Source organism: Cyprinodon tularosa, unplaced genomic scaffold (assembly GCF_016077235.1).
Source record: "Cyprinodon tularosa strain WSP-4 unplaced genomic scaffold, ASM1607723v1 ctg233, whole genome shotgun sequence".
NCBI classification, from domain to species: domain Eukaryota; kingdom Metazoa; phylum Chordata; class Actinopteri; order Cyprinodontiformes; family Cyprinodontidae; genus Cyprinodon; species Cyprinodon tularosa.
In genome coordinates this window covers 1,255,590-1,281,607 of record NW_024038871.1, presented here as the reverse complement: position 1 = coordinate 1,281,607, position 26,018 = coordinate 1,255,590, and the positions used below count along the sequence as shown (strand labels likewise).

Below are 26,018 nucleotides of genomic sequence, written 5' to 3'. Positions count from 1 at the left end.
ATTGCAGCTTGGTGGCGGTGGCGTTAGCATAGTAGCATGGACGACGAGATGATTGAAAATGAACACAATGGAGATCTAGTCCTATTGGCAGACATCCATTTAAAATGTAGGCATGAAAAAAATGGTTTCTACTTTTACTTTTATACTTTAAGTAAATTTACAAGCCTGTACTTTGTTACTTTTACTTGAGTAAAGAAGTTTAATCAGTACTTCCACTTTTACCAGAGTATTTTTTAACACAAGTATCTGTACTTTTACTCAAGTACGGAAAGTGAGTACTTTTGCCATGTCTGGTTATATACAAGTAATACATACATATAAGTACGGAAGAGGATTACGGCCAATGAAAAAAAATAGTTAACTGATTATAAAATTCTATTACAGTTTAATATGGGAAAAAACTCAGAATTCTGAGATTAAAGTCAGAATTCTGAGAAAAAATGTCAGAACTGAAATGAAATTTAAAAATCAGTTAGGTTTCTTTTTTTCCAGTGGTCCTAATCCTCTGTCGTATATATCGCTAGTATTTGGTAGTAAAATATTTTTAGAGATATTATTGTATATAACCGTTTCAAAAATGCTGTACTGTACCTTTAAACAATGTGTCACCGTGACGTCGAACGTGGAGGGCGTGGCCGCTCTGTGAAATGTCAGGGAGGAATGGCGCTCGGCGCGGTATTTTGAACAATTGCCTTTTCCTTTCCTCGGTTTATTTGGAAACGCTGCCCAGCATTAAAATCTCGGGTAAGAATGGCTATGTATGAACCCCCTCTATGCATTAGCGCAGCCTATCCTGCCAAAAGCCGCAAACCAAAGGATATGAACAATGTTGGGGTATAATGTTGTGCTAGCTAGCTCGAGTTAGCCAGCTCAGCAACTTCGCTAGTACAGTCAGTTGGTCCTGCCCGCTGGGCTGGCTTGTGGCTGTATAAAGCTCCTGCTACTGATCAAGATGATAGCCAGTGAGAAGCCGACTTTTTCCCTGGAAATGATCAAATGCGGGATTACGATCGTTGTGTAGGTAGAACCAATTTAGGAACAAAATCAACACTTTTAAAAGTCGAGATACGCGGCTAGAATTCTGCCGAACCGTTTGTTTGACTAACTTTAAAGTAAACGGTTATTTGAGCCGGACGATGACAGGTTATTGTTGGATCAGTAAAACGATTTTTGTCCCATTAACTGATAGAAACTAGTCATAGCTGCGTAATTATATGTGATCAGTGCGGATCAGACACACAGTGGAGCCTTTTTACGCTAAAACCTATGGTCACAGCTGCTTGATCTGGCGGTGAACGATATAATGTCTGCTTTTAGATTGATTTCTCAGATGACAGAAGAAATTACTGAAGGCTAGCTTTGTTTACACTGCCAGTGCATAGAAATATTGTCCCGCTCCTTTGTGTACACTTCTAAAACAAGTCTGTTCTTAATCTCTGGGGGTTGCTTTGTTCTTTATTGTAAGCAGTCGACTCTACGAAAGTCTCAATCGAAAGGGAATAATATGAAATGGATAATGCTAGCCGGAGAGCTAACCGAGTTGATGACGAGGTAAAAATGGCGGATCTTTCGAAATCCAACCCCGGCCTGAAATAGTAACGCAACCAGCATTGAGCTCTACGCCTTTCCCCCCTTCACCCTCTCTGTACCCCAAACGGCATCACTTTTCTCGGATTGTTTTTTTTATCCCAGGCACATGCAGCCCGTGTTTCCTGGCTGTTTTCCGGGGACATGGAAAACAGAAACTCCAGAGTCTGTGTGGAGTAATACAGGAGGTTCATCTGGGAGGATTAATGTGCAGCAGGACAAAGATGCGCCGGAGATAAACGGCGCGGCCTAGCATCAGCTGTCAGCTTCTGTCAAAAGCAACAAAAGCCAAATGCAGCTCCAGCTCATCTCTGGATTGATTCGTTATTTTCTTCTTAGCAGCTAACGTAACAGGTCGATTCTTCTAAGCCGGTTTTTTGGTGGAAACCCACTGCTAGCTTTGGCATCGCTAGCTTTGTTTATGTGTTAAAGGCAGTCTGCATTTAACCAGTAGAATTAAATGATTTATTTAGAAATGTTAAACAGTCCCAGATACTATCATTAATACGTTGAAAGGTTATATATAAAAATCTTTTTACGTTTTCATCTCCACTGTTTGTATTAGTTGCCATGGCAAAGTGAGGGAATTATTTAGCAGGTAATTGAGAATGCCTGATAGAAAAAAAAAAACATATTGAATGAGCAATAGAAATTAGGCATTTCAGTTAAAGCCAAGCAAGTTGGGATAATAATTTAAAACCTATCGAGTTACAAGAGCATAGAAATTAAAATAAGATTTTTTATAATGAAAATTTTCTTTATAACTATGTGCAGTCTTGATCTAAATGCTCTCACATTTTTAAGTGGTAGGTTGGAGACCCCCTGTAACTTCTAGGTGTTCCTGTTAAAATGCAAAGTATTATTTCATACAGTGTTGTTTGCCTTTGTAGCTAAAAAAATGGTGAAAAATTCACAAATTAATTTTTATGTATATATTTATATTTTGCTGAGGTCTCTTACTTCTGCTACTGTTTACAGAATGGGGCTAGGTTTACTTCAAATTTTTTTTTTCCTAAAATCTAAACAAATCCGACAGCTATTCTGGAGTGCATTGTAAATGTAGTTAATTCAAGTTTACTGATCATTTCTAACTGTGCACTTTAGGATCTAAAAAATAATACCACTGCTTTTCTAAGTTTCACTATCTACTCATTGAAATTATGGACTCTCAGGGCCTGTATAAAGTTTTTTTTTCCTACAGTATATATGTAATAACAGGGTTTCTGCGGGTCATTAAAGTTAATTAAATTGTTATCTTTTAAATTAAGGCCTTTATTGGCATTAAAATTCATTAAATGTGTTTGTGGTGGCAATCAAAATGTTTATTTAAAAAAAATGTATTATAAACAATTTTGTCAGATATATTATATCACAATATATTTGCGTGGAACTGCTTCCAGTTGATCGCAAAGACGTATGTTCGGAAAAGAATGCCAATTTCAACAAAAGTGGTTGGAAATTGAGGAATTCAGGGAATGGCTGCAGCCTGTGGACGGGTACCTGTTGGTGGCATTAAACTAATTTCTAAGAGCATTAAAAGAGCATTAAAAAGCATTAAATTAGAGTTATTCATTCCTGTATAAACCCTGAATAAGAGACATCAGAAAGATTCTGATCTCATCAGGGGGGATTGGAGGTATTGAATAGGAGTGGCCCGAAAAGGGAGCCCTGTAAAACACTATAGATAGCTTTTATTTACTCAGGTTTTGTCAGAGGAAACTCAAAAGAAACAAAGAAAGGATTTATTGCCAAATATGATTTGAACAAATGTAGGACGATGACGACAGGTAGAGCCCTGTGCTCCATAGAAAAAGTAAAAAGTTCTCAATGCGTAGCTGATAGTAAGAAGGTCATTCACAGGTTCTGCTCAGTTTTCTGACCTAGCTAAAACCTTCACTGGACTGCATCTTAGAGATTATTTGTCAAAATGAGGAACATTACTGCCAAATTAGTCAAAATGAATCAGTAAATATACTTTTTATTAGTTTCTGACAAAATGCAGGGTTAGCTTAGGCTTCCCCTTTGCTAATCTAACTTGTTGTTTTTTTATTAGGTATCACTTTTAATACTTTGTTTTTAAAAATGGATAAAGGTTTGTCTAAAGAAAATTGACCCGCATGTTTCAAGTACAAACCAATGTAAAATACTTTCTTTTTTTTTTATTTAACATTGCAGTTATATCCACCAAGATATAGTATTCTGTCATGGACTTCATGTCATTAATATTTTCCATCATCTCTCCCTTTAATCTGTATTTTATTTATTCTTTTATTGTAGGTTTGATGTTTTTTTAACCCCCCCTTTAACTGCAATTCTGTTTAAGAAACATCTTATTGTTTGAGGTCTCTAACTAGATTGTTGTATTGCTTCTTTTTAAAGGGGTAACTGAGAGCTAAGACGCAATAAGCATGGATGTGGTGTCGCCAGAGCTCAACAGCCTCCTTCCTGATGAAATCATGGATACCGAGGCCATAGAGGAAATCCCTCACTCCCAGTCTGATGGCAGTGCCAGCCAGTCAGAGCCCACATCTGACTTGTCTGTCCCAATGGAAACCGATGCTCCTGTGTCATCAGAAAGTTTAAGCATCTGTTCAAATGCCACCTCACTGGAGCACATTCAGACTGCGGCCACTCCTGCAGCTGCAGATTCCACCGTCCTCCCTGGAAGTCAGCCTTCCATCACAATTTCCACTTCATCGACCTTATTTACCATCAAACCAGCCATGGCTACTTCTACAGCTAAGACCAAAACTACAGAAAGCGTCACTGGGACTACAATTTCCACGACTGGCATGCAGAAGCTCACAGCTCCGTTTGCCATTTCTGCAGCCAACCACCAGATCATTCTTAATAAGTTAGCTTCTTCTCAGGCCTCGGAAGCAGCGAAAGCTGCAGGTACTCCATCCCAAGTCATCAAACAAGATGGCCAAAAACTTTTGGTTACAGCAATTGGGAAAACAGGGCAGCCAATTGTGCTCCAATTACCCCACACAGGCAGCAAATCTGGGGTTTCACAGACTTCAGGAGACACAAAGTCTCCAACACCGCAGTTTAAAGTGGTGACTATAGGTGGGAGAGAACTGAAACCAGTGGTAGGGAGCACTGGAAACCAGGTGACCACATTACAGGCCCAGCAGCTGAAGACTGTGCAGGTAAAGATGTATATTTTTCTACAAATGCAAACACAGACATAGACAGAGACTAAATATTTATTTTTAGGATTTAATGTTGTCTTAAGTTAGCTAATTGTCAAGCCTGCCAGGTTGGAAATTACTAATTAAATCTGTTTTTTTTAATCAGCTAGTGAATCATCAGGGACTATGAGTTGTTTTGACAGAAAAAAAAAACTTGTAGGTATTAAAGTTCCAGTGATTAAATGAAACTTTAAGTTAGCTCGAAAGAAAAATAAAACAGAATTTTTAATCTGTGTTCTTGGATTCGATTTTTTTTTTTACTTTAAATTTCAGCAGCAAAAATTTCACAAAAAAAATTCTCCTGCAGAATTTCAAAGTAGAAAAAATGTACTGCAGAAATTCAAATGCAAAAATAAATAAGATCAAATAATCGCATGCAAAATTACATTTATTGTAACTTGATTAACTAAAAGCTACTTGTATCGATCTGATGCTTCAATATATTTAAAAAAAAATTTTATTTTATTTATCCAGCTAATTTTTTAATATGCAAATTTCTGCAGAAAAGTTTCTTACAGGTAAGATTTATGTTTGTGAATTTAAAGTAAGAAAGACTTCTAATACATAAGTGCACAGGTAAAAACTAAAGTGTTATGAATTTAATGTCTAAAAAAGTCTGATTCTGATGAGACTATTTCTTCCATATAGCTCTATTAAGTATAACTAGTATATTATTATACGAATTATATCTTTTTAGTATAACTTAGATATAAGAAAAAAAGTAAAATAAAGATGTAAGATGGCATTTTCGATGTATAAAATATATATGTTTATTCATATTAACAAATAATACCTTCTCTTGTTGATTTTTACATCAATTTATATGACATTCTTTAGCTTTGCCACAAATTATACCTTGACATTTAAAAAACATTTTTTCAATTCTTTTCCTTTTTCTATTACTGACTGTTCCCTTTTTGACATAAAAAAAATAAAACTACCAAATTTCACAAGTCTTCTTGCTATGGTTTTCCAATCCTTACTCAGAAGCTAGTAATCACACATTATGGAATAAAGCTGTTCAAAGTTATTACAGATCCAAAAGTTGGAAGCTAGGTTTAGCATAGCTTTAATTAATTATAGTAGGAACCACCTCCTTTAAAGTGCGACTCACCCCAAAGTCAAAATTTCTGCAGATATGCTGCCTAAGACTTTTTATAAACTTTCCACATGACAAAAGCATTGCAGCCTATCAAATGCTGCCAAGGACTCTTCACAGCTGTTTCTGCGCTCTCACTGATGATTTGAAGGACTTTCTCCTCTAATTACCTCCACCAAGGAGGTCCTGTTTTAGGAGAGTTGTTGTCTGTGTAAAGGATAACTTCAAAAGTTATGGACATATTTTAATGAATTCTTTTTTACCAGAGGTGTCCCTGGTGCCAAGGAACAATCCATTAAAGTCTAGCAATTATCCAGATGAGAGGGTGAGAGAAAATCAATTTCCATTTTCATGACCAAGGAGGTTATGGAAAATGGGCTATCTCTGCACCACTCTGGTAGATAGCGCCATGGTGGAACCTTTTTGCTATGCGGCGCAGCGCCATACCTGTAGATGAGGCAGTCACAGTAGAAGACTGACTCACTCAAACCCCAAAAAACACTTATACCAAAATTACTGATCGATCAATACCTTCTGATGAATATATACAGAATATATATAGCTTGGTGAAATATCGCAATATATAGTTATAATCCAATATCGTGGTAATATCATATCATGACCCAAGTATCATGATACTTATCACAACATACATGCCAATACTCACCTCTACATCCAGATCATAATCTGGATACAGGAATTTTTTAAAAGATTCTCTAACATTGTGAGATCGGGATATTTGGCGGAACAAGCAGTTCCCCACTAAACCAGAGGATGGCAGCAGAGACCACTGACAGCCTCACTATCAGACTCAAAAAAGGCTGCAGGTTTCTAATGAAGACAAAACAAGAAAAGGGAACGTTAGCAGGATCAGTTAAACCCTTATGAAGGGATTTTATGGAAATGTTTTACCAAAGGTCAACCTCATGCCAACAGGAACAATTTATATTAATTTGGTAACGATCCAGATCATGTGTGGGTTTTAGCTTTAGACTTAGACTTCTTTATTTGTCATTTTGTATGCACAGAGTGCATACAGAACGAAATTGCGTTACATACAGCTTATGAACGTTGCATTTATATTTCAAATGGCACAAGTTATACAAAAAGTGCAGCAGTGGTCAAAGTGTGAACAGTGCAGAGGATAAGAGACAGTGTGCAAAATGCAGTGGTTCAGTGCAAATAGGCATTTGTGCAAAAAATGCGTTATTGAAAATAGAAATGAGATGAACAATTAAAGGGCTAAAAGTTAAACGTTCAGCAGCATTTGATGCCCGATAATGTGCAATAGGTGTAACTCACAATTTGGGGCAAAACATGCTGCTTGCCGGAGGTCTGTGCTCTCAGAAGGCTTTTCTAGTTTAATAAATTTCCAGTAATGTTACCCAAGTTTTACTCCTCTAAAAGTTTGCGTCTTGACTACTTGATTAGAAATCACATATTTAAGTGTCCAACTAGCTTTGCTGAAATTTAAAGAGGTTTAAAGTTAACTATGCTTTTGGAAATCTGACTGTAGGAGGTCTGCTTGCGCTGTGGGGAGATTTAATTTTGCTAACCATGCAAACTAAAATGTGTGCGCAGAGCTTTGTAATAAATCTTTAATCTGTAATCATGAAAGTCCCCCATTTTCATCTGAAATGTTGCTTTAGGCCCAGGTGTAAATTCTTTGGAATGGATCTTATTGAACCAGTACTCGAGGTGAGGGGGATGACATCCCCCTTCTTAAAAAAAAAAATAAAAATCCTAATCATCCCCAATATCATCCTCCCTGACATTTTATAATTGAATGTGTACATTTCGATTATATATTAACAGTAATGGCAATAATATTGCCCTTTTAACATTTGGCAGGCTGTGCGCTTACGAGTAGCCTGACCAAAATATGGTGGCCCAGATTGTGTGTGTGTTTACAATCATGCAAGTTTCTCCACATAATCATACCTGTTGAATTTCATAAGTCTGGGACAATAAATGTGAAAATAAGGAGGGGAATGAATCTTTGGCAGGTTCCAGGTTCTAAGTTTAACAAATAAAGCATCAGAAATAATCTAGAATGGTGTTGATTGCAAAATCGGGAATTGGCACCCAGTGAGCAGAGACTATTCATCACTGTCTGTAGCACATCGAATGAAATGTGTCTCCATGCAAGAAAAATCCTATCAATTCAAATCTATCTGTCCACCTAAACTATCAATTTTAAGGCATCCATGTGAAAAAAATATGAAAACATTAAGAATATGTTAAAAAATTCCCTTTTTGTTCATATTTCAATGCGTTTTCTCATCAGTGGGTGTGAGTTTAGGGCGATGTGCACTCCTGCGACAGCAGAGGTAATTCTCTGCACAACAGATGAAACCTGGAGGAGAGAATCGAAGCAGGGGCGGATTTAGGAAATTTGGGCAAAGACAGGCATGGGGCCCTCTGAATTGAGAAGACAACTCATAATACAGACCCATTATAGAGATACAGAAAGTTTAATAGAATAGACATACATTATTTACTAAATTTTGACTGTCCTTAATGATGATTTATATTTTATATTATGTCTAGGAAAAAATAACAATTCAAGATATCTTTAATCACATTTCGGAGAGTCAAACTGCCTTCTGAGATATCTCAAATGACGTCATCTGATCTGTCATTTAAAGTGTCACACATCCAGAATTATAATGAAGATATTCCAGTTAATTTGAACTACCTAGTCAAAACTATATTTTTTTTAATATCCCAATTCTGAAATATGCCCCCAGCGCTATCCCTGAGCTGCAATAGTGCTGGCTCTTCTAGACAAAGATTTAAATCCAAACCTAAAACCTTTAAATGCGGAGGTTACACTCAAATGTGTCAAAACTCTTGACGATATAACAGATTTATATTGTTCCTGTTTTTAGATCCCCAAGAAAACGCCGGCATCCTCAGCTGCTCCCATCAAGTTTATCATTACAAAGACGGTAAACAGCAAAGGTCTGAGTCCGCAGACGTCAGTAACTCCTGTTATCCCAGGTGAGGTTCTTTCTTTAGCTCCAAGTTGGTAGGGACCTAGTTTTTTGTTGCCTAATTGAACCTGTGCACTATGCTTCCAGGACACGTCATGACACAAACCCAGGCGATGTCGCCAAAAACAATTACTCTGTCTGAGTCCCACAACACTACGATACAGAGCTTTCCTGGCAAAAAGATCGCAATTTCGCCTCTCAAGAGCCCCAGCAAGGTGAGTAAAGCCAGGCATACACTGCGCGATTTTTATTTTTATTTTTTTCTTCCGTCGTTGCTCACAGCTACAACATCCACTGTACGACAAATCCCCAGGGTTACGTCGTAAAGTGTGAGTTCAAAGCTCACATTGTATGTTCTCACACTGTACGTCTAAAAACCCCGTTGGCCTCAGCTTGGCAGTGAGATGGCGCTACTCGGACTCATCTATCCGGAAGCCAAATGAGTAGAAGCTCACTATAGAGAAATGTGTTGCCTTTGCAATTTGTGCAATTTTGTGTGCTGAAAACCCTAAAAAGAAAAGGCGACAACGTATTTTGACAAAGACATGGCTGAGCAAACGTGGCTACTATGGTCTGTCAATTTTACAGAAAGAACTCCATTTCACACACACTAGGGGTGTAAATCACATCCATCATGGTGATTCGATTCAGTATCGATTTCCTGACCCAACGATTCGATTATTTTCGATATTCAAGAATACACCACGATTGGATTCGATTAAATGGTTCATTGTTTTTTTACACCTTACAGGCTAGACAATGTTTCAAATTTGAAATAAATCAATGAAAGCTGTAATATCGTTATGCATTTTTTTTGAGAAACAACAGCAAATAACAGAAGTAGCAAAGTTGTACCAGCAATACCAGCAGTATCAGCAATATGTGCCTAAATGTTATGCTTCCATCCCTCTTTAGTCAATTTAGTGGTTCTTGTGTCTGCTGTGAGCATCTACTGCCATGAGGCTGTCCAGCTGGCCAAATGTTTCCTTACTAGCACATCAAGGATGTCCATATTAGCGTAGCCAGACGCCACACTCAAATTTGTCACTGCTTCACTGAAACTCAGGCCAATTTTCTGTTTTTTGTTTTGTTTTATTGAGTGTAGCATCTGCATGAACAGTGTTTTTAAACACATTTATGTCCTTTATGTCCTTTTTTGCACATATACGTGAAAAAAAGGTGCTGTGAAGAAGTGAATGTAGCCCACCTAAGACTGTGTCATCGACTCAGATTCCCCCTGAGCTCTCGTTGGCAGGAGAACACATGGAGCCAGCTTTGAAAGCAAGGGGAAAGGGATCATGTTCAGAAAGGTTCCCAAACAGCTGATCTTTCAGTCCGAATTGGTTGATGATCAGAGCTGTTTTGTTTGTTTTTTTTTCCCCTAACCTAATGAAACTCAACATTGCTGTGCCGGTGCATAGCCGCCTTACCAAGGCTGCAGGTTGATCAGAGAAATGGTCAACCTTTGATAAAAGGGAGTCAAGCATGTAAAAAATGCATTATTTTCAGTCAAATAACTCCACTTTGTGTTCAGGTGTAAAAGCATTACTTCAATCATCCACAAAGGAAACGTACACACAGACTGAACCACGGAGGAAAACAGCGCCTCAACCAGTTGTTGCAGACATAACAGAGCCGCATGCAGTACAGTTTTCTCAGCATTCTGAGGAAAAAAGTCAGAATTCTGATTTTTTCGTATATTAAACTGAAATAAAATTCAAAAATCAGTAAAAAAAACATTTTCCCCAATGGATTCCATAGATTTCTTCTGAAATTTCGTATAACATTTGTTATCGTTGAGTCACTTTTATCAAATGTGGAGGAAAAAAAAGCAAGAGTGGCTTCAAGGATTGGGCCTGATTAAAATAAAATAAATCTGCATTACATATTAGGGATTAATAAGAGTGGTGTCAGAATAGGCCTTAAAAGAAAAACTACCCAAAAAATAGATAGAAAGCCACTAACTAACATCTTTAGAGATGTTTGTAAAGGAAAACTTGCAGATTTTCATGATTTTTACTCAATACTTTAGATTAAAGAGAAAATATGGAGTGTTTACATTAAGCATAGAGAGAAGAAAGAACATTACAGGATATAATCTGAAGAGGCATTAATAAAATCAATAAAAACCACTTCAAGATTTGATATATGGAGATATTAATTCATTAAAAACCTTGAGTTTTATTTTTTAGTACACCCAGAGTTAAGGAGCTCCAGACTAAATGAAAATGTGAAATTTGTTAAAAGTTGAAGGAAACGTGGTTAGATGTCCCTATCTCTGGGAATGACCTAATATCTCCCCCTACTGGACTGATGTGATAAGACTATTAAACTCCTCAGTGGGTTTCACTGTATTCTGCTTTGCCAATAATCCAAATGGATTGAATGAAAATAAAACAAGAAAAAAATGGACAGATACCTCTTAAAAATACCAAAGGCTGACAGCAAAAAGGCCAAAGAACATTTTTGGATTGGATAAACCTGATAAATGAACTTTATGCAGCAGAACCACTGACCTTTTTTCCTTCAGTGTTCATCTGATAAATACAAACATTTGGAAAATTAGAAGTATTTTCTTGATGATTAGTCACCTTACCTCAGCATGCTACGTATCCATAACTTCTACCAAAACCCAGTTCATTTCTTTTTCATTGCTTCATGGCTTTTTGTGGTGTTTGATTTCTTTGCGTCGGTCCTTGTTTATTTTGGGTTGTTTGATGTCAAATGGAAAATAATTATTAAAAATAAAGTATTAAAGGAAAAGAGTATTGGTCAATACCTAGATTAATAAAACCAAACTCAGTTTTCTGTGTTTGTCTGACTTCTGCTGTCAACTTAAGTAGACCTGGTGCCACAGCTACACTTAAAAGTGAAGAACTGCAGGCTTCACTGGCCTTAGTTAAAGGAATAGTACACCCAAGATCAAAAAAGTACTCCAGAGTGTTGTTCAGCATGGGGGTGAGTAGAAAATGAAGGCTAATCATGTTTTGGGTGTACTATTCCTTTAAGGTGGTGATCATGACTCCAGTATGATCAAACAGACGGGGCAGAAAAACTCGTCTCCGGTTTTCCCAGAAGACACTTTGACGGTCATTAAGGCTTTTTGTGAAATAGTCAGCGAACAAACAAGTAATGCAATATAAGATACAGTGGTGGTAATATTATGGTCTGGGGCTTTTTTGCATACCTTGGGATCAGGAGGATTTTTTCTTCGATGGATGGACAATAAATCCTGCAGGAGATTCTGCAGCCAACTTTGTTTCCTCAAACTAAAGCACTCTTGAAATTCTCCATCAAGCAAAAAGCTCCATCAAATCCACCTCTTAATGGCTGCAGACTAGCTTGGAGTGTTCCAACATTTTCTCAGAACATTTTAGATCACATTTAATAGATTGTGATTCCAGATATAATAAAAATAGACAATAACGTCATAGTTTTTTTCCTTCGTCTGTCTATTGAAGCTTCCCTCACACATGGCTCATCCTTCCATCTCCTGCAGGTGACGGTGGTGTCTGTGGCTTCCCCAACTTCAAACCCCAGTCAGAAATCCGTAGCTCTGCCGGTCAATGTAGCACTTAGCCAGCAAATCCTGGCAGTCCAGCAGTCGACGCCTGCTTCTCCAGTCAAGGTGGCCACCAGCCAATCAACAGCACAGGTGAGACCGGATGCAAAATACTAAGACATTTTATAGTTTTTACTCGTTAACAGTTTGAAATGTTGACTGAAACCTCTTTCCTGTCGTCGTCTGAATGGCGTCAGAGCATTAAACCTGTCCAGTCTGTCGGCGTGGGGGGCGGCTCCCAGTTCAAGACCATCATCCCTCTGGCCACCCAGCCGAACGTGCAGCAGATTCAGGTTCCAGGAAGCAGGTTTCATTACGTCCGCCTCGTCACTGCGACCACGGCCAGCAGCGGCGGCCAGCCCAGCACCGTTAACACCAGCTCCGTAGCGACAGGTGAACTGCCAACGCTTTCTTCTTCTTATGCTAAATCTGTCTAGTATTGATGGAGACACTCACCTGGAGTTTATTGTGCGTTTAATGTGCAGGTAAACCTTTGGTGGTAAACACAGGAACCGTGAGGATGTCTGTTCCTGTCGTCCAAGCACAGACGATGAAACAGGTAACTTAGACTCTGCGATTGCTGAGGGGTGGGTGTGGGAAATGTTCCTCTGACGATCCTCCTGCTTTCTGTTAGGTTGCACCCAAGCCTTTAACATCAGCACCACAGGTAGTCACAGCCACTCAGAACCAGCAGCGCCTCATTATGCCGGCCACTCCTCTCCCTCAGATCCAGCCGAACTTCAACCTGCCGCCAGGCACGGTCCTTGCATCGGCCACCGGCGGCAGCAATGTGGGTTACGCAGTCGTTCCAGCACAGTACGTCACCCAGGTTAGCCCTACTCTATCATTTTTTTCTTTTCATTTTCAGTGTATATAGAACATGCTGTGTGCTAATGAAGGAACATCCTGTCTTGCAGCTCCAGCAGTCGCAGTTTGTGACACTTGCCAGCAGCTCTGGTTTCCAGGCGTCCAGCAGCATCCAAACTCAGGCCAAACTCCCTTACAACGGGTGAGAGAAAACTCCTCACCCATCTGTTCGGTTTTATTGGTGTTTAGAGACACCATTTTATAAAAGTTTGAAAGTGGAATGTTTATAAAGGAGGATGTTTGCTAACTTAGCTTGTTTGGTTCCCTTATAAATGTGAGATGTTATTAATTTATCCGTAAACACTTTATTACTCTAATAGGTTTTTTTAACAGTGAGGAATAGAGAAAACTGCCAAAAAGTGAGCCAAATATAGCTGTCAATAAAAACATTTGTAGTGTCTGAATTTTTAAATGTAAGACAATAAGAAAAAATACATTTAACGTTTGTATTTTATTTCTTGTCAGCTCATAGATGCATGAGACATTAGATGTTTTAGTTGTGAGAATACAAATGTAGAGGTTAAGAATGAGAGGTAAAGATACAACTTTGTAGGAAAAACAAGTTTTTAAAAGGAAAACCCAAAGTTATAAGTAATAATTGCACTTTTATGCATATGAATCAGAACCTCATGAATGCAAATTTCAGCACAAAAACTGTATGCAAACATAACATGATTGTTTTGTGTTTCATTTTCTTCCCCTCTCTCTCATTCAATGCTGTTTGGCGAACAACCTTCAGACACATTACTGCCACCAGCTGGTAAGGAGTGTAACAGCATTGTCACAGATTGTGATTGTTAGTCGTTCTGTAACTTTATATTAACTTTGAAACTTTTATTCTAACATGAAACATCTCATGTCACATTTAGATACGAGATAAAAAAAAGTAAAATCTAGAATGAAGACGCGTGTATTAACTCACAGTCACAGATTTATCATGTTATCTTTATCAATACTAATCTGTTGAACTATATATTTCATTAAGACTAAAAAAAGTTACTACCAGAGCATGTGAACAGAGTGGAGCGCCGCGCAATTCCTCAGGAGGATGTTCGCTCATTTGCCCCGCCGTTCAAAGTTTGCGACGCTTCGCTCAAAATCAGCTCAGCGCTCACCCTAATTTTCCTTCCGCTCCGACGAAATCACTCCACACTCACTCAAATTTTCAGGAGACGGCATTTTCTGACATTTTTCCTTCATGTCATTTATGCCAGGGCCCTGGGACACACGGCGTTTGATTTAATGATGTCACAGATACATGTGTCTTATTTAACTGGCTGTTAAATTATCGCACTGTTTCCAGCTGTGAACGTAACACCTCGGTCCATTCATGTTACCCTGCATTTGCTATTTAATTATTAATTGTCAAAAAAAAAAACACACTTAAATCACATAAATGTTATTTTACAAATCTTATAATCCAACATTTTTAATTGATGTTTTTAGCACATCAGAGTGAACTGGAGCGGAGCGAAATCCTCGCTCTGGCCTTTGAATTGAAAACCGCTCTACGCTCAACACAATTTCTTCCTCTCTGCTCACCTGCTCTGGTTAATACCTTGTACAGGCAATAGGCATTAAAAAAAAATTTAACTTTAGTGTGCGTTATATGATGAGTGCATAATAAGCACTTATAAATGAGTTAAATTGTTTACAGATAATTAACATGTCTATAAACTATTATCAGCCTTCATAAGCTGAGCCTGATTGTAAAGTGGAGCCACTTTTCAGGTCGGGTATGCTTCACATGGGAAAGTAGCAGCAGAGGCGTCTGCATCTTTGCGTCATCTTTGGGTTCCACTGGAGGTAGCGGCGACCTGCAGCTTCTCTCACCAGGACCGTTTTCAGAGCCTCGCCTCGCTGTGCAGTTGGACTCTGATCACATTAGGATGCATCAGCGGATTACATTAGTGAACTTATAGGGTTTAGAGCAATAAACCAGGAAAGTGTTTATTTAAAGGGCTCTACCAGCGTTTTGTCCTTCATTCATGGTGAAGTCACTTCAAATATGTAGGTTTTTCAGTTACTCTTTCGATTTAATAGTCATATTTATTACAGCGTTCGATTACCTGTATGAACATCATTCATTATTTCATAAAGGTCCAGGAAATGCGATCCTGAAGCTGCACATGCAGTTTTTCAACTGGATCTACTTCGATCCGTTCTGCTGTAGATTTACCTTGATTTTGAGCAAAAACGGAAGGCTGTTTATTTTAGAGAAGCGGTCGCCGCTTCTGGGAAGCTTCAGAAACGTGTCGTGATGCTTTCAGCAGAACCACTCGGATTGACTAGTAATGCTGCAATCAGCAGAGGAGTCAGGCACATGTTTTCTCCCTGCTCTTTTCACACTTTTCCAGTTCTCACCAGGGCAATTCAGGTAACGACTCGTTACGCTGGAAGTTGAGAAAGTTGTGCTGATATTGGGGCCATTAGGCTCAATTTACCCTCAGAAACAGTTTCTTCACACCATCTTGTGCATCTCATGCTCTGTAATCAACCCAGACTCACTCTGCAGCCTTTGGAGGCCGGAGTAGACCCTCTCGCCTTGAAGGATATCCTAACTGCTGGTCTGTTAAGCTAAACCAGCTGGTGGTCAGCGTTGAACGCAGCATCCCCCACCGTCTCATGGCCACCATTAGCACAATGCTTCACTTGTTCACTCTGATGTTTTGCATATTTATGTAAAGTATGAGAGAATAGGAGGGGGTTCAATTAGAAAAAGGTAAGCAGATGGGTGGGGAAGAGGGGATAGAAATAAAGACTAATTTTAGGGGGTTACACCACAAAAATAATCCTGGGGAGAACCCAGAATTTGCATTTCATAGGAGAAGGCTTTCATTGGCTGAGCGCTGCACCACCCCCGCCCCCTACTGTTAGGGAAAACGTTGAACCCACATAAACAGGCACATATGTCTGCACCTTTCACAACAGTAGCTTTTGGTAGTGATGACCTGAGCTCCTCCAGCAGAACTTTCTCACATATTTTTACCAATGTGTTCAGAATCAACACAGATTAACGTCCCGTTAGGCTGAACTGCTCTGCTGACAAGAGTCCTGTTAGAAAACCAACCAACTGAAACTGATTTCTACCCGGCCCCCTTCCAGATGTGGAGCATACCTCCCCCAGACCTGAAAAGAACGTCCTGATATGCTGCTCCAGCTGGAATATTAAGAACAGATGCACTTATTTCATCCCTGTTTAATACGATCCTTTGCTTTGCAGTGTGTCAGCAACAGAGACGACCTCGAGACCCAGGAAACCGTGCAACTGCACCAAGTCCCAGTGCCTCAAACTGTAAGCAGCTGTTTGGAAGCATGGCGCTGGCTATTACATTGTGTTTCATTAATAAAAAGGTGTTCTGATGGGATTCAGTGTCAGAAACCCACAATCCTCCCTTCTGGGCTGTTCAGTGGTATATTTATATTGAAAAACGCAAGAAGTGTTTTTTTTTATTGGAAAATGAATTAAATAAGTGAAATTTCACACATTTGAAGGAATGATTGCAACCTTTATTAAGGCCTAATTTCAGCAGTCGCTTACCAGCAGAAAACATCTTTTAAGCTTCAATTTGTAAACTTTAGAAAAGATTAAAACATGGGAGTGGAAGTCTGACTGCGTTCGTCTCTCCTTAGGTACTGCGACTGCTTTGCAAACGGAGAGTTTTGTAATAACTGCAACTGCAACAACTGCTTCAACAACCTGGAGCATGAAATGGATCGACTTAAAGCCATCAAGGTGGGCTGCAGGTTCTGTTTCTGCAGGGATGTTTGGGTTTGGTCATTTCTGAAGGATAAAAAGTTTTTTTTTTTTTTTCTACAGACGTGTTTGGACAGAAATCCGGAGGCCTTTAAACCTAAAATCGGTAAAGGCAAAGAGGGCGAGTCGGACCGCCGGCACAGCAAAGGCTGCAACTGCAAGCGATCGGGCTGCCTGAAGAACTACTGCGAGTGCTACGAGGTGGGTTTTTACCTCCCATCTGGCTGTATGGGGAGAAATTTGATCCCAGAACATTGAAAGCAATGCACACATTTCAAAAATCGAACTTTGAAAAACAGATTTTCTTTTGTCAGATTCATTTTCTTGTGATTTTATTCTCTTTTTGTCAAATTCTGTTTTGCAGATTTCACTTTACATTTATTTTTTTATTGTCTTCTTCACAGTATAAATCTTACAAGTCACAGGTACATACTATGAACTTAGTGACATATAATATATATGCTTAAAAGGTGACCAAACTGTGAAACAATGCAAACTTAGACATAATCAGAGATTTAAAATTATGAACAATGAAAGAAAAAAAAATTGCTGAACATTTAGCATCTAACCAGGGTGTGTTATACATTTATTTAATAGTTTTCTTGCTTCACCAATTATCCACAGCAGTACCTCCACAGAATAACATTTAACTCCTTATTGCTCACATGCTTCATATCAAATCTAGTTTTTGTTTTAATATTGTCTCCAACTCTGCCAGATATTATACAATTTCTCAATCTCCAATCTTTTGATGCAGTTGTTTTCTCCATAACATAGATACTTCATATTAGATCAATCCATTCTTCCACTGTAGGTGCAAGAGTACTACGCCATCTTCTGGATATCGCTAATTTAGCAGCCAGTAGCAGTTTTCGCAAAATTTGTTCCTCTTTCCCTCTTTTTAAATTTAGTGTGTCAATATTCCCATGATACATAATTTCAAAACAAAGGAGACTTGTTAGATGTATCCCCTCATCAACCACTTTTTTATGTCAATCCAAAATGGCTTTATTACCGGGTAACCCCCGAATACATGAAAGTGATCCAATTTTTCCGGCACCGCAGGATCGCCAGCACTTCAATTTTCAGTATTTTCTTCCTTTTCCCATCTTGTTTTCACATATTCAGTGATTGCTGTCATAGCCTCCAGAATGTTCTACAATTTGGAAATAACTTTTAATTTCATCTTTGACTTAAAGCTTTTATTATAACTATTATGATGCTTGGCCATGTTGATTCTTGATTCCCTTTTCTAAATGTTTTTTTGTCCTAAATAATGCCGTAATTGCAGGTATCTATAAAAATCCCTGATTGATAAGGTTAAATGTCTCTTTTATCTCTTGAAAACTCATCAATGAGTATTTATTTAGAACCTGCCTATGCACCTTGTGTCCATTTTCCCACAATTTAAATCTGCTATCCAATTAATTAGGTGGGAATTCTGTAACATCTGCCATCCATCTCAGAAATCTACAGTGATCTGTGGGATTGTGTTTTCTTATAATTTTATTACAACTTTTAATAGATAAACCCACCCATTGATTGATATTTGGTGGAGTGGCAGCCTAGTGTTTAAGGCATAGGGCTTGGAATCCTGAGGTTGTGAGTTCGAAACCCGCTCCCACAGATCACCACTCTGGCTGTCTGAGCAAGACACTTAACCCCTGAATGCTCCGCTCGCGCCCCATGATGGCAGCCCACTGCTCCCCATAAGGATGGGTTAAATGCAGATTTCTCCAATATGAGTCTCTCAGTCATCCAGGTCATAGTCATTCCAAAAAAGAAAATTAAAAATGAAAACAATCCACTGGACTTTGTTTCCAATTTTGAAGATGTTTTCTTCCCATCCAGGAAGCTTTTTCAATTCAAAATGTCAGGAATAGCGTTCAGTTTGAGGTTTTATACAGCAGCTCAAAAAAACCTTTTTTTTGTTATGAACACATGCAAATTGAAACAGACAAAGGGGTCCACTCCTTTGGAATGGGGGTCGTTTGGCTTCTTTTTTTATCCTGCAATGCCCCATACCGGTCTAAGTGTCTGAAAGGGTTTTTTTTTTTAAAGGGAATTGTTTGCCTGGCTGAATAGGCGAGGTCCTCCACTCTCCTGTATAGGGGCTGCAGTGATAACGGGAAGGGATTAACTCTATTGCTGCTTTGTAGGTTTTAAAGCTGAAACCTGAGTCCACCTCCTCTGTTTAAGGTTGGTTTTTCTTTCTTAACATAGATGGCTTCCTTCACGCCTTTCTCAAACCACCTCCTTTCTTTGTCCAAAATGTGAAGATTCTGGTCCTCAAAAGATTGTCCTTTGTCCATAAGGTGTAGATGTACTACAGATTCTTGTCCAGAAGAGGTCGCTCTTCTGTGTTGGGCCGTGCGTCTGTGGAGAGGTTGTTTGGTTTCTCCAATAATGAAGATCAGAGCATTCCTCTCTGGATTGAACAGCATACATCACTCCGCTCATTTGGTTCGGGGGTTTAATCTTTAGGATGCACTAGTCTCTGATTAAGGGTGTTTGGTTTGATATGTACTGGGATTTTGTGTTTGGAGAAAATCCTCTTGAGTTTTTCAGAGACTCCAGCAACACATGGGATGGCGATTCCTTTGCGTTTAGTCTTCTCACCCTTATGTCCTGCTGCATGTCGTTTGGATTTCCTTGGTAATATGACAAAGGCCCAGTTTGGATATCCGCAGGTTTGAAGAGCATCTTTGATGTTTTTCTGTTTTTGTAGGGACATGCTCAGAGCGATGTTGTAAGGTTCTGATGACTGAAAGTTTGTGTTCCACACAAAGTCCAGTGAATTGTTTTTGATTTTCTTCTTTTGGAATTCATTAGCATTGGTAAGGAGGAGGATTTAGGATTAACCATGTAAATAAGGATGTCGTCTGCAAACATCTCAATTTTCTGTCTCCCGCCATCACCACCCCTTTGATATTATTATATCCATTGGCTTAGTGGCTCCAAAAAAGATGGCAAACAACAATGGCCTTACTGAACATCTCTGCCGACAACCCCTTTCTAGTTTGAGAATTTTCAATAGACTGTCATTTACCTTGATCCTAGCTCTAGGATTTGTATATAAAGTGTGGATAGTTTTGATACATTGCTCATGAAAATGAAAACTATTCGTTACTTTAAACAAGAATTCCCACCTTTCAGGATCAAATACTTTTTCTTCGTCCATTCCCATTATTAAAGCTGCAAATTTTTCCTAAGAGATATGCTGCATGACGTGTAATGTCACCCTACATTTCTACTGAGAGGACCAATAGAAATTAGTTTGCTCTGCATGGATGTTAGCAACAGTGTTTTCATTGGTCCGTTCACAGACCACCCAAAAATGTAGGGCAGAGGTCACAGATTAGCAGACCAGGGTATGGATCCGGACCCAACCTGATTTAAAGCATTTGTAAATTACCGCATTTTGTCCAACGACAGTGTCAAACTTCACTTAATCTGCTTCTCCTGTTAATACAGTAAAGCCGTCTGGAGCACCGGCACCAGGCTACGCCTGATACCAATTAGCGAATAAGCTGTCAGTCTGGGTTGCTGCTGCTGCTACTTTTAGACACAGCAGGCAAACCTGTGGCAAGCCGGGCGATGGGAAAGAAGGAGAAGATGATGAGAAAAAGAGAGCAGAGAAAGTGTAGACTGCTGGAAGAACTGTGGTGAACTGGTGAAAGAAAAGTGAAATGGTGCTCAAAGATGACCCTGAACATTTAGAGGATGTTTGGCTCAACCTGCTGCTGTGAAGTAGGATTCTCCACCATCAACAGAATCAACAATAAATCTGGATCCAGGCTCAGAATGAGCTCCTTGATATGTGCTTTAGAATGGCTTAGTCTCCATTTAAACCCAGGTTTAAAGCCTTGCAGGACAGCATAAAGCCCACTGCGAATATTAAGACAGAAAAAAGAAAAAACAAACGGTCATTTCAGGTGTTTTATTAAATATCTGAATCAGGAAATTGTCTATATACCAAACTGAAAGATTGTTGTTCTCTACTTCGAAGACAATTTAGATTTGAAAGTGGAAAAATATTCTATTTTGTTTTATAAATTTCTATTTTAATGTGAATGTATAACATGGATGCATAAACACCTCATTTTATTTTAAAATGCTGTGTTAAATTCTGTTTAAAGTAACAGATTATAATTAAAAATGTCTCTGGACCTTTACTGGTTGGTTTTCTTTATTTGGACCCCGCTGATTTTTTAAATTGGTCTAGTGTAGGGGATGAAATTAGATTTGAAATGAATACAGTTAGTGAAAAATTACATTTGAAACAAAAAAACTTTAAAAATAAAATATGAAAAAACATAAACAGTATAAATTACTCTTCAAAAATTTTTATTGTTTCATTGATGCGTTTTTTAAAGGTCCACTTTCTAAAAAAATGATTTTTTTTTTTCTGTATTGAAATGTTTTCTTTGCTTTCAAGTAATAGTGTAACAAATGTATCTCCATAGATGCAAGCCTTTTTTATCTTTTATTTATTTGACAAAGTTTCTCTTCTCTCCTTCAAGGCGAAGATTATGTGCTCGTCCATTTGTAAATGCGTCGGCTGCAAGAACTTCGAGGAGAGCCCGGAGAGGAAGACGCTAATGCATCTGGCTGATGCTGCAGAAGTGAGGGTCCAGCAGCAGACCGCAGCCAAGACTAAGCTGTCCTCACAGATCTCCGATCTGCTGATGAGGACCGCTCCCATTATTTCAAGTGGAGGCGGGAGGTAATTAAATGCTTTCTTTTCCTACATGCACCCAAGTAGAAATCACAATATTACGTACAGCGATCAGTTTAAACTAGTGCTGTCAATCGATTAAATTTTTTTAATCGCGATTAATCGCATCAATGCCTAAGTTAACTCGCGATTAATCACATTTTAATCACACATTATTTTTCTGATTGAAAATCATTTAAATACTCTCGATGACATACAAAAAATACATACAGGCTAGGTTTGTGCAAATGTTCTTTTTTTTAAATGAAAACAGGTCACAGACACTGATTTATGCCATAGAAACATATGGCAAGAAGATGGGGAGGCATGTAGCAAAAAATAACAAATATGTAGCCAAAAAAAAGGCCCTGAAAACAGGCTGATGTAAAAGACGGTCTTTACAGTTAATACAGTCTTTTGAACAAAGACAAGCATTTTACCCTACTGCTATAAAATGTAGTAGAGTTAACATTAGATGTTAATTAACCAAGATAATAATGAACAATCAATACATCAATAGACCGACATCACTAGATGGAGGTAGTTTATGCTCTAGAAAGTTACTTTTCAGCCTCTTAACAAAAATGAGAACACACACACACCCACACACACACACACACCCACACACACACACGATACCGACCTGTGGCGTACACAGACAGCAAGAGTGCCGTAGCAGATTCCATTTCACCTCAGTAATCTGTTTTCTCAGCGTATTTCAGGTTGCTACTAGTTACCAGACACTCAACTTATTTGTTGGTGGTGGGGCTTAAAGAAAAGGCACTAGCGCCACCCAGTGTATGAGCGTCTTTTTCCCTTGAGGAGGTCCGCTCTCGCAGCCTATGAGAAATGCATAGACTGGGGGAAAATTGCCCCGCCTTCCCGCAGGCTGCAGCGGGATGTACTTGGAAAATTGTACCATAAAACCACATAGCGTTAATCTGACGTTAAAAAAATTATCGCCAGCAGTCATTATTGGTGTTTTTTTATTTATTTATTTATCTATTTTATTTTATTTTCAAATTTTAGTGTTTTTAGTGTTTGTTTAGTGACTGCACAGCATCAGTGATGTAAGAAGGTAAAAAGGTAGCTGATGATGGCAAAATAAAAGCCACCACACCTTCAGAGTGAATAGAAAATAAAGTTAAAACAATGTTAAGCACACATTATATTAGTCCACTAATCATAACCTCAGTATAAAGTGAATTTAAATATCTTGAAATGTTTAAATTAAGTTTTCTAAATTTTGTAAAACCAACACAGCGAGCTCCTGTGTCTCTTGCTGTGGTTTAGTTTACGAAGCAAACTGTCAGATACAGTGCACAGCTCTTGGTAGTGAAGGAGAAATAGAGACAACAGTGCACAGAAAAAGCTATTAGAGATAATAGCTTTAAAATCCAGAAACTTTTCTATTTTTTTTTTTTTTTTTTTTTTGTGAGTTTACGGACTTGATGTGAAAGCGACTGTTTTACCATCATTATCTGACAGAAAGGAGACCTGCTTCCCTCAGCACTGACAGGAACAGTAGAGAGGAGACCTGCTTATCTTAAATGAAAAACACCCTCTGGTTACAAAAACATTTCCCTAAAAGCAAAACTACTCTAAAGAGTTTCAATAAAGCTAAAAAACAATTATTTGTTTCCAAGTTTGAAGACATTTCACTTCTCATCCAGGAAGCTTTGCTATTCAATTCTCTTCAGACTTGGTGACAAAGTCCAGTGGATTGTTTTTTAAAAAATTTTTTGGAAGAATCTGAAACATTTCTATGTAAATAAATGAGAAAAAAACATTTTTTATAATAGTCAGTTTCACACTGCACTATTTTGCGTTGATCCGTTGCTGCTTGTTATGACGCGCCTAGCGGCTAACGTACCTGTCGATCACGTGTAAACGTGATTCAAACGATCTTCTTGCAGTACAAAAATTGTTCCAGCCAGATGAACCATTTTGTGCAGCAAATCATTTATTCCACAATGCACGGCCACAGGAATAACAACGACTGCGCCACAGTGGTCAAAAACTTGTATGCCCTTCCTGATTCAACACCTGTCAATTACCTGTTATCTCTTCATTTATATACTGGAGCCGACAGCCCCATCTAGTGATCACAAACAAACAAAAAAAATAATAAAAAGAAACAAAAAATACACACATTTGGCTCCAATATTTATTTATTTATTTTTTGAAATGCTGGAAAATATTGGGATCCGCTTTACTCTTTAAAGAAGATCAACCAATGCAGGTTTATTAAAGCTAATATGGATTATTTTTATATTGTCCTGATCCCTGTTATGTGCTCCTGCTTCTTAAAGCAGATTTTTTTATTCAGTTATGTGTTAAAATACAATGGTTCCAAACCTGACGAAAGTGTTGAATATAAAATGAATCTTTAAATACATCAGACTAAACAATAATGGACAGCTAATGGAGGGAGCAGCCATTCATGCCTCTTTCCTGACTGCTTAGCGCACTAATGAATCAGTTGATCTTTGCTGCATAAACATTGGAGATTTAGGAAGAAATCTTCCCTCCAGGTTTCCTTAAAGATGTTGTTTGTGTTTCTGCTGCAGGCTTCCGTACACGTTTGTAACAAAGGAGGTGCTTGAAGCGACGTGCGAGTGTTTACTGGAGCAGGCCAAGCGGGCCGATCAGACCCGTCAGCCTCAGGCAGAAGCAGAGAGGATGATCCTGGAGGAGTTCGGACACTGCCTCATGAGCATTATCGCCTCTGCTGGGAAAGCTAAAGTAGACTGTGCCTCCATCAACTGCTAGGCTGAGCTCCTCTCACGCACACACCAATAGACTGCTCCCCATTGAAAGCGTGGATATCCTCCCACCTTAGGCTGCTGGAGCGAAGACGGACTCAGATCTGAGCAGTTTGGACTGTTCAGCTGCTTTGAGCTGGAAAACAAAAAGAAAAAAACTAAAGGTTGTCTGTGATGCACAGAAAGAACCGGAGCAGAACCTGAACCTCGGCTGGTTCCCGCCCTCTAAGGGCCCATGAGACTGGTTCTCTCCTCCTGTTTTTATTTTGTATATTCTACCCTTTGTCCTCCTGAGGTTTTCCAAGAATCCCTGTAATTTTAATGTCTGTTTATTTGTGCTTATAGTAGACGAACAGAACACGTATCTTTTGATATTTATTTTAACAAATCTTTGTAATCAGTATGAGTGCTAACTTGCAAAGTTTAGATTCCTGCAGTCTGATTATTAACCAAGGCTAGGCTACAGGTATGGGGGGTTTCTACACATGTACAGACCCAGAGGACCCTCCTCCTAGCAGCTGAGTTCCACTTCTCTCCTGGTGCTTTTTGATGCTTTATTAAACGCGCTCCATATAAAACCCTCGATCCACATAGCCGACGTTCCAGAAGCTGCAGTAAGCTGATAATCCACCGGATCCACCCTGCTTTACACCGACTCTATCTGACTTCAATCTAGTTTTAATTTGTAAAAATACCTACCACTCAGATCCTCCAGAATTTTAACAACTAGACTTGAATAAAAACTCCCTTTAGGTTAAAGCCAGATTCACTACGCTGTGGTTCCCCAGTCTCGCCTGCTTCATTTGTTAAATAAAGAACAAATCAAACTTGTCCACCTGTTAAGATCTGTTGTTGTGTTTCAGCATCCAAACAGTAGAACAGGGTCATTGACTGCATTTGGAATAGAAGCAAAGTTAGAAAACAGTCAACAGTTTTAGTAACATTAACTAGAAAAGGATTGTTTTTTTTTTATGAAATGTTTATATCTATGCTAATGACCTGCATTTGTTTAGGGGCGGCTCATCATGGAGGGCTTTAGCTGATGTGTAACTTATTTTCCAGCAGGCTGTAATCTAGGGATGTTAAACTAGACCCCTGGAGGGTCTGTATCCTGCAGCCTTTACCCCCAGATTCCACATCTTCCATCACTACTCCACCCCGATCACATACGCCCTAAGGAGCACTTCCGCTGTCATGCTGATCAATGAGAACTGTTCCACATCCGGTGCTCCTCTGCATGTCACCGTCCACATACGTCTTCCCCGTCCTTCATCACCAAAATACGGAGCTGGGCAATTTTTAGCTCTAGTCCGGCCAGGTCAAGATCTGGACTGCATGGAGGTACTGCTTGGGGGGTCGCCAAAGTTTTGGTTGATTAGACTTTTTTTTTTCAATATATATTCCCCCCTGTAATTTTTTCCACTAATTGAAATGTCTTTAAATTCACATTAACATGAATTCAACAGACTGTAGT

At 38.8% G+C, this 26,018-nt stretch overlaps 1 protein-coding gene across 3 annotated transcripts; it reads left to right on the top strand.

Annotated features, from left to right (window-relative positions):
* The first annotated feature begins 613 nt into the window (after positions 1–613).
* lin54 (lin-54 DREAM MuvB core complex component) lies at positions 614–25,387 on the top strand. Of its 3 annotated transcripts, none has more exons than XM_038287000.1 (15): positions 614–744; positions 3,967–4,739; positions 8,772–8,883; positions 8,964–9,091; positions 12,376–12,531; positions 12,636–12,831; positions 12,924–12,997; positions 13,166–13,267; positions 13,356–13,447; positions 14,045–14,065; positions 16,529–16,600; positions 16,939–17,041; positions 17,126–17,263; positions 21,586–21,788; positions 24,350–25,387. In XM_038287000.1, exons 2-15 carry the CDS (start codon positions 3,996–3,998, stop codon positions 24,549–24,551), a joined length of 2,343 nt encoding a protein of 780 aa, XP_038142928.1. In that variant the 5' UTR covers positions 614–744; positions 3,967–3,995; the 3' UTR covers positions 24,552–25,387. The 3 variants fall into 3 exon arrangements, with proteins under 3 accessions (XP_038142928.1, XP_038142926.1, XP_038142927.1); XM_038286998.1 differs by having other exon boundaries at positions 13,073–13,267; XM_038286999.1 differs by lacking the exon at positions 614–744 and adding an exon at positions 888–1,017 and having other exon boundaries at positions 13,073–13,267.
* Positions 25,388–26,018: the final 631 nt, after the last annotated feature.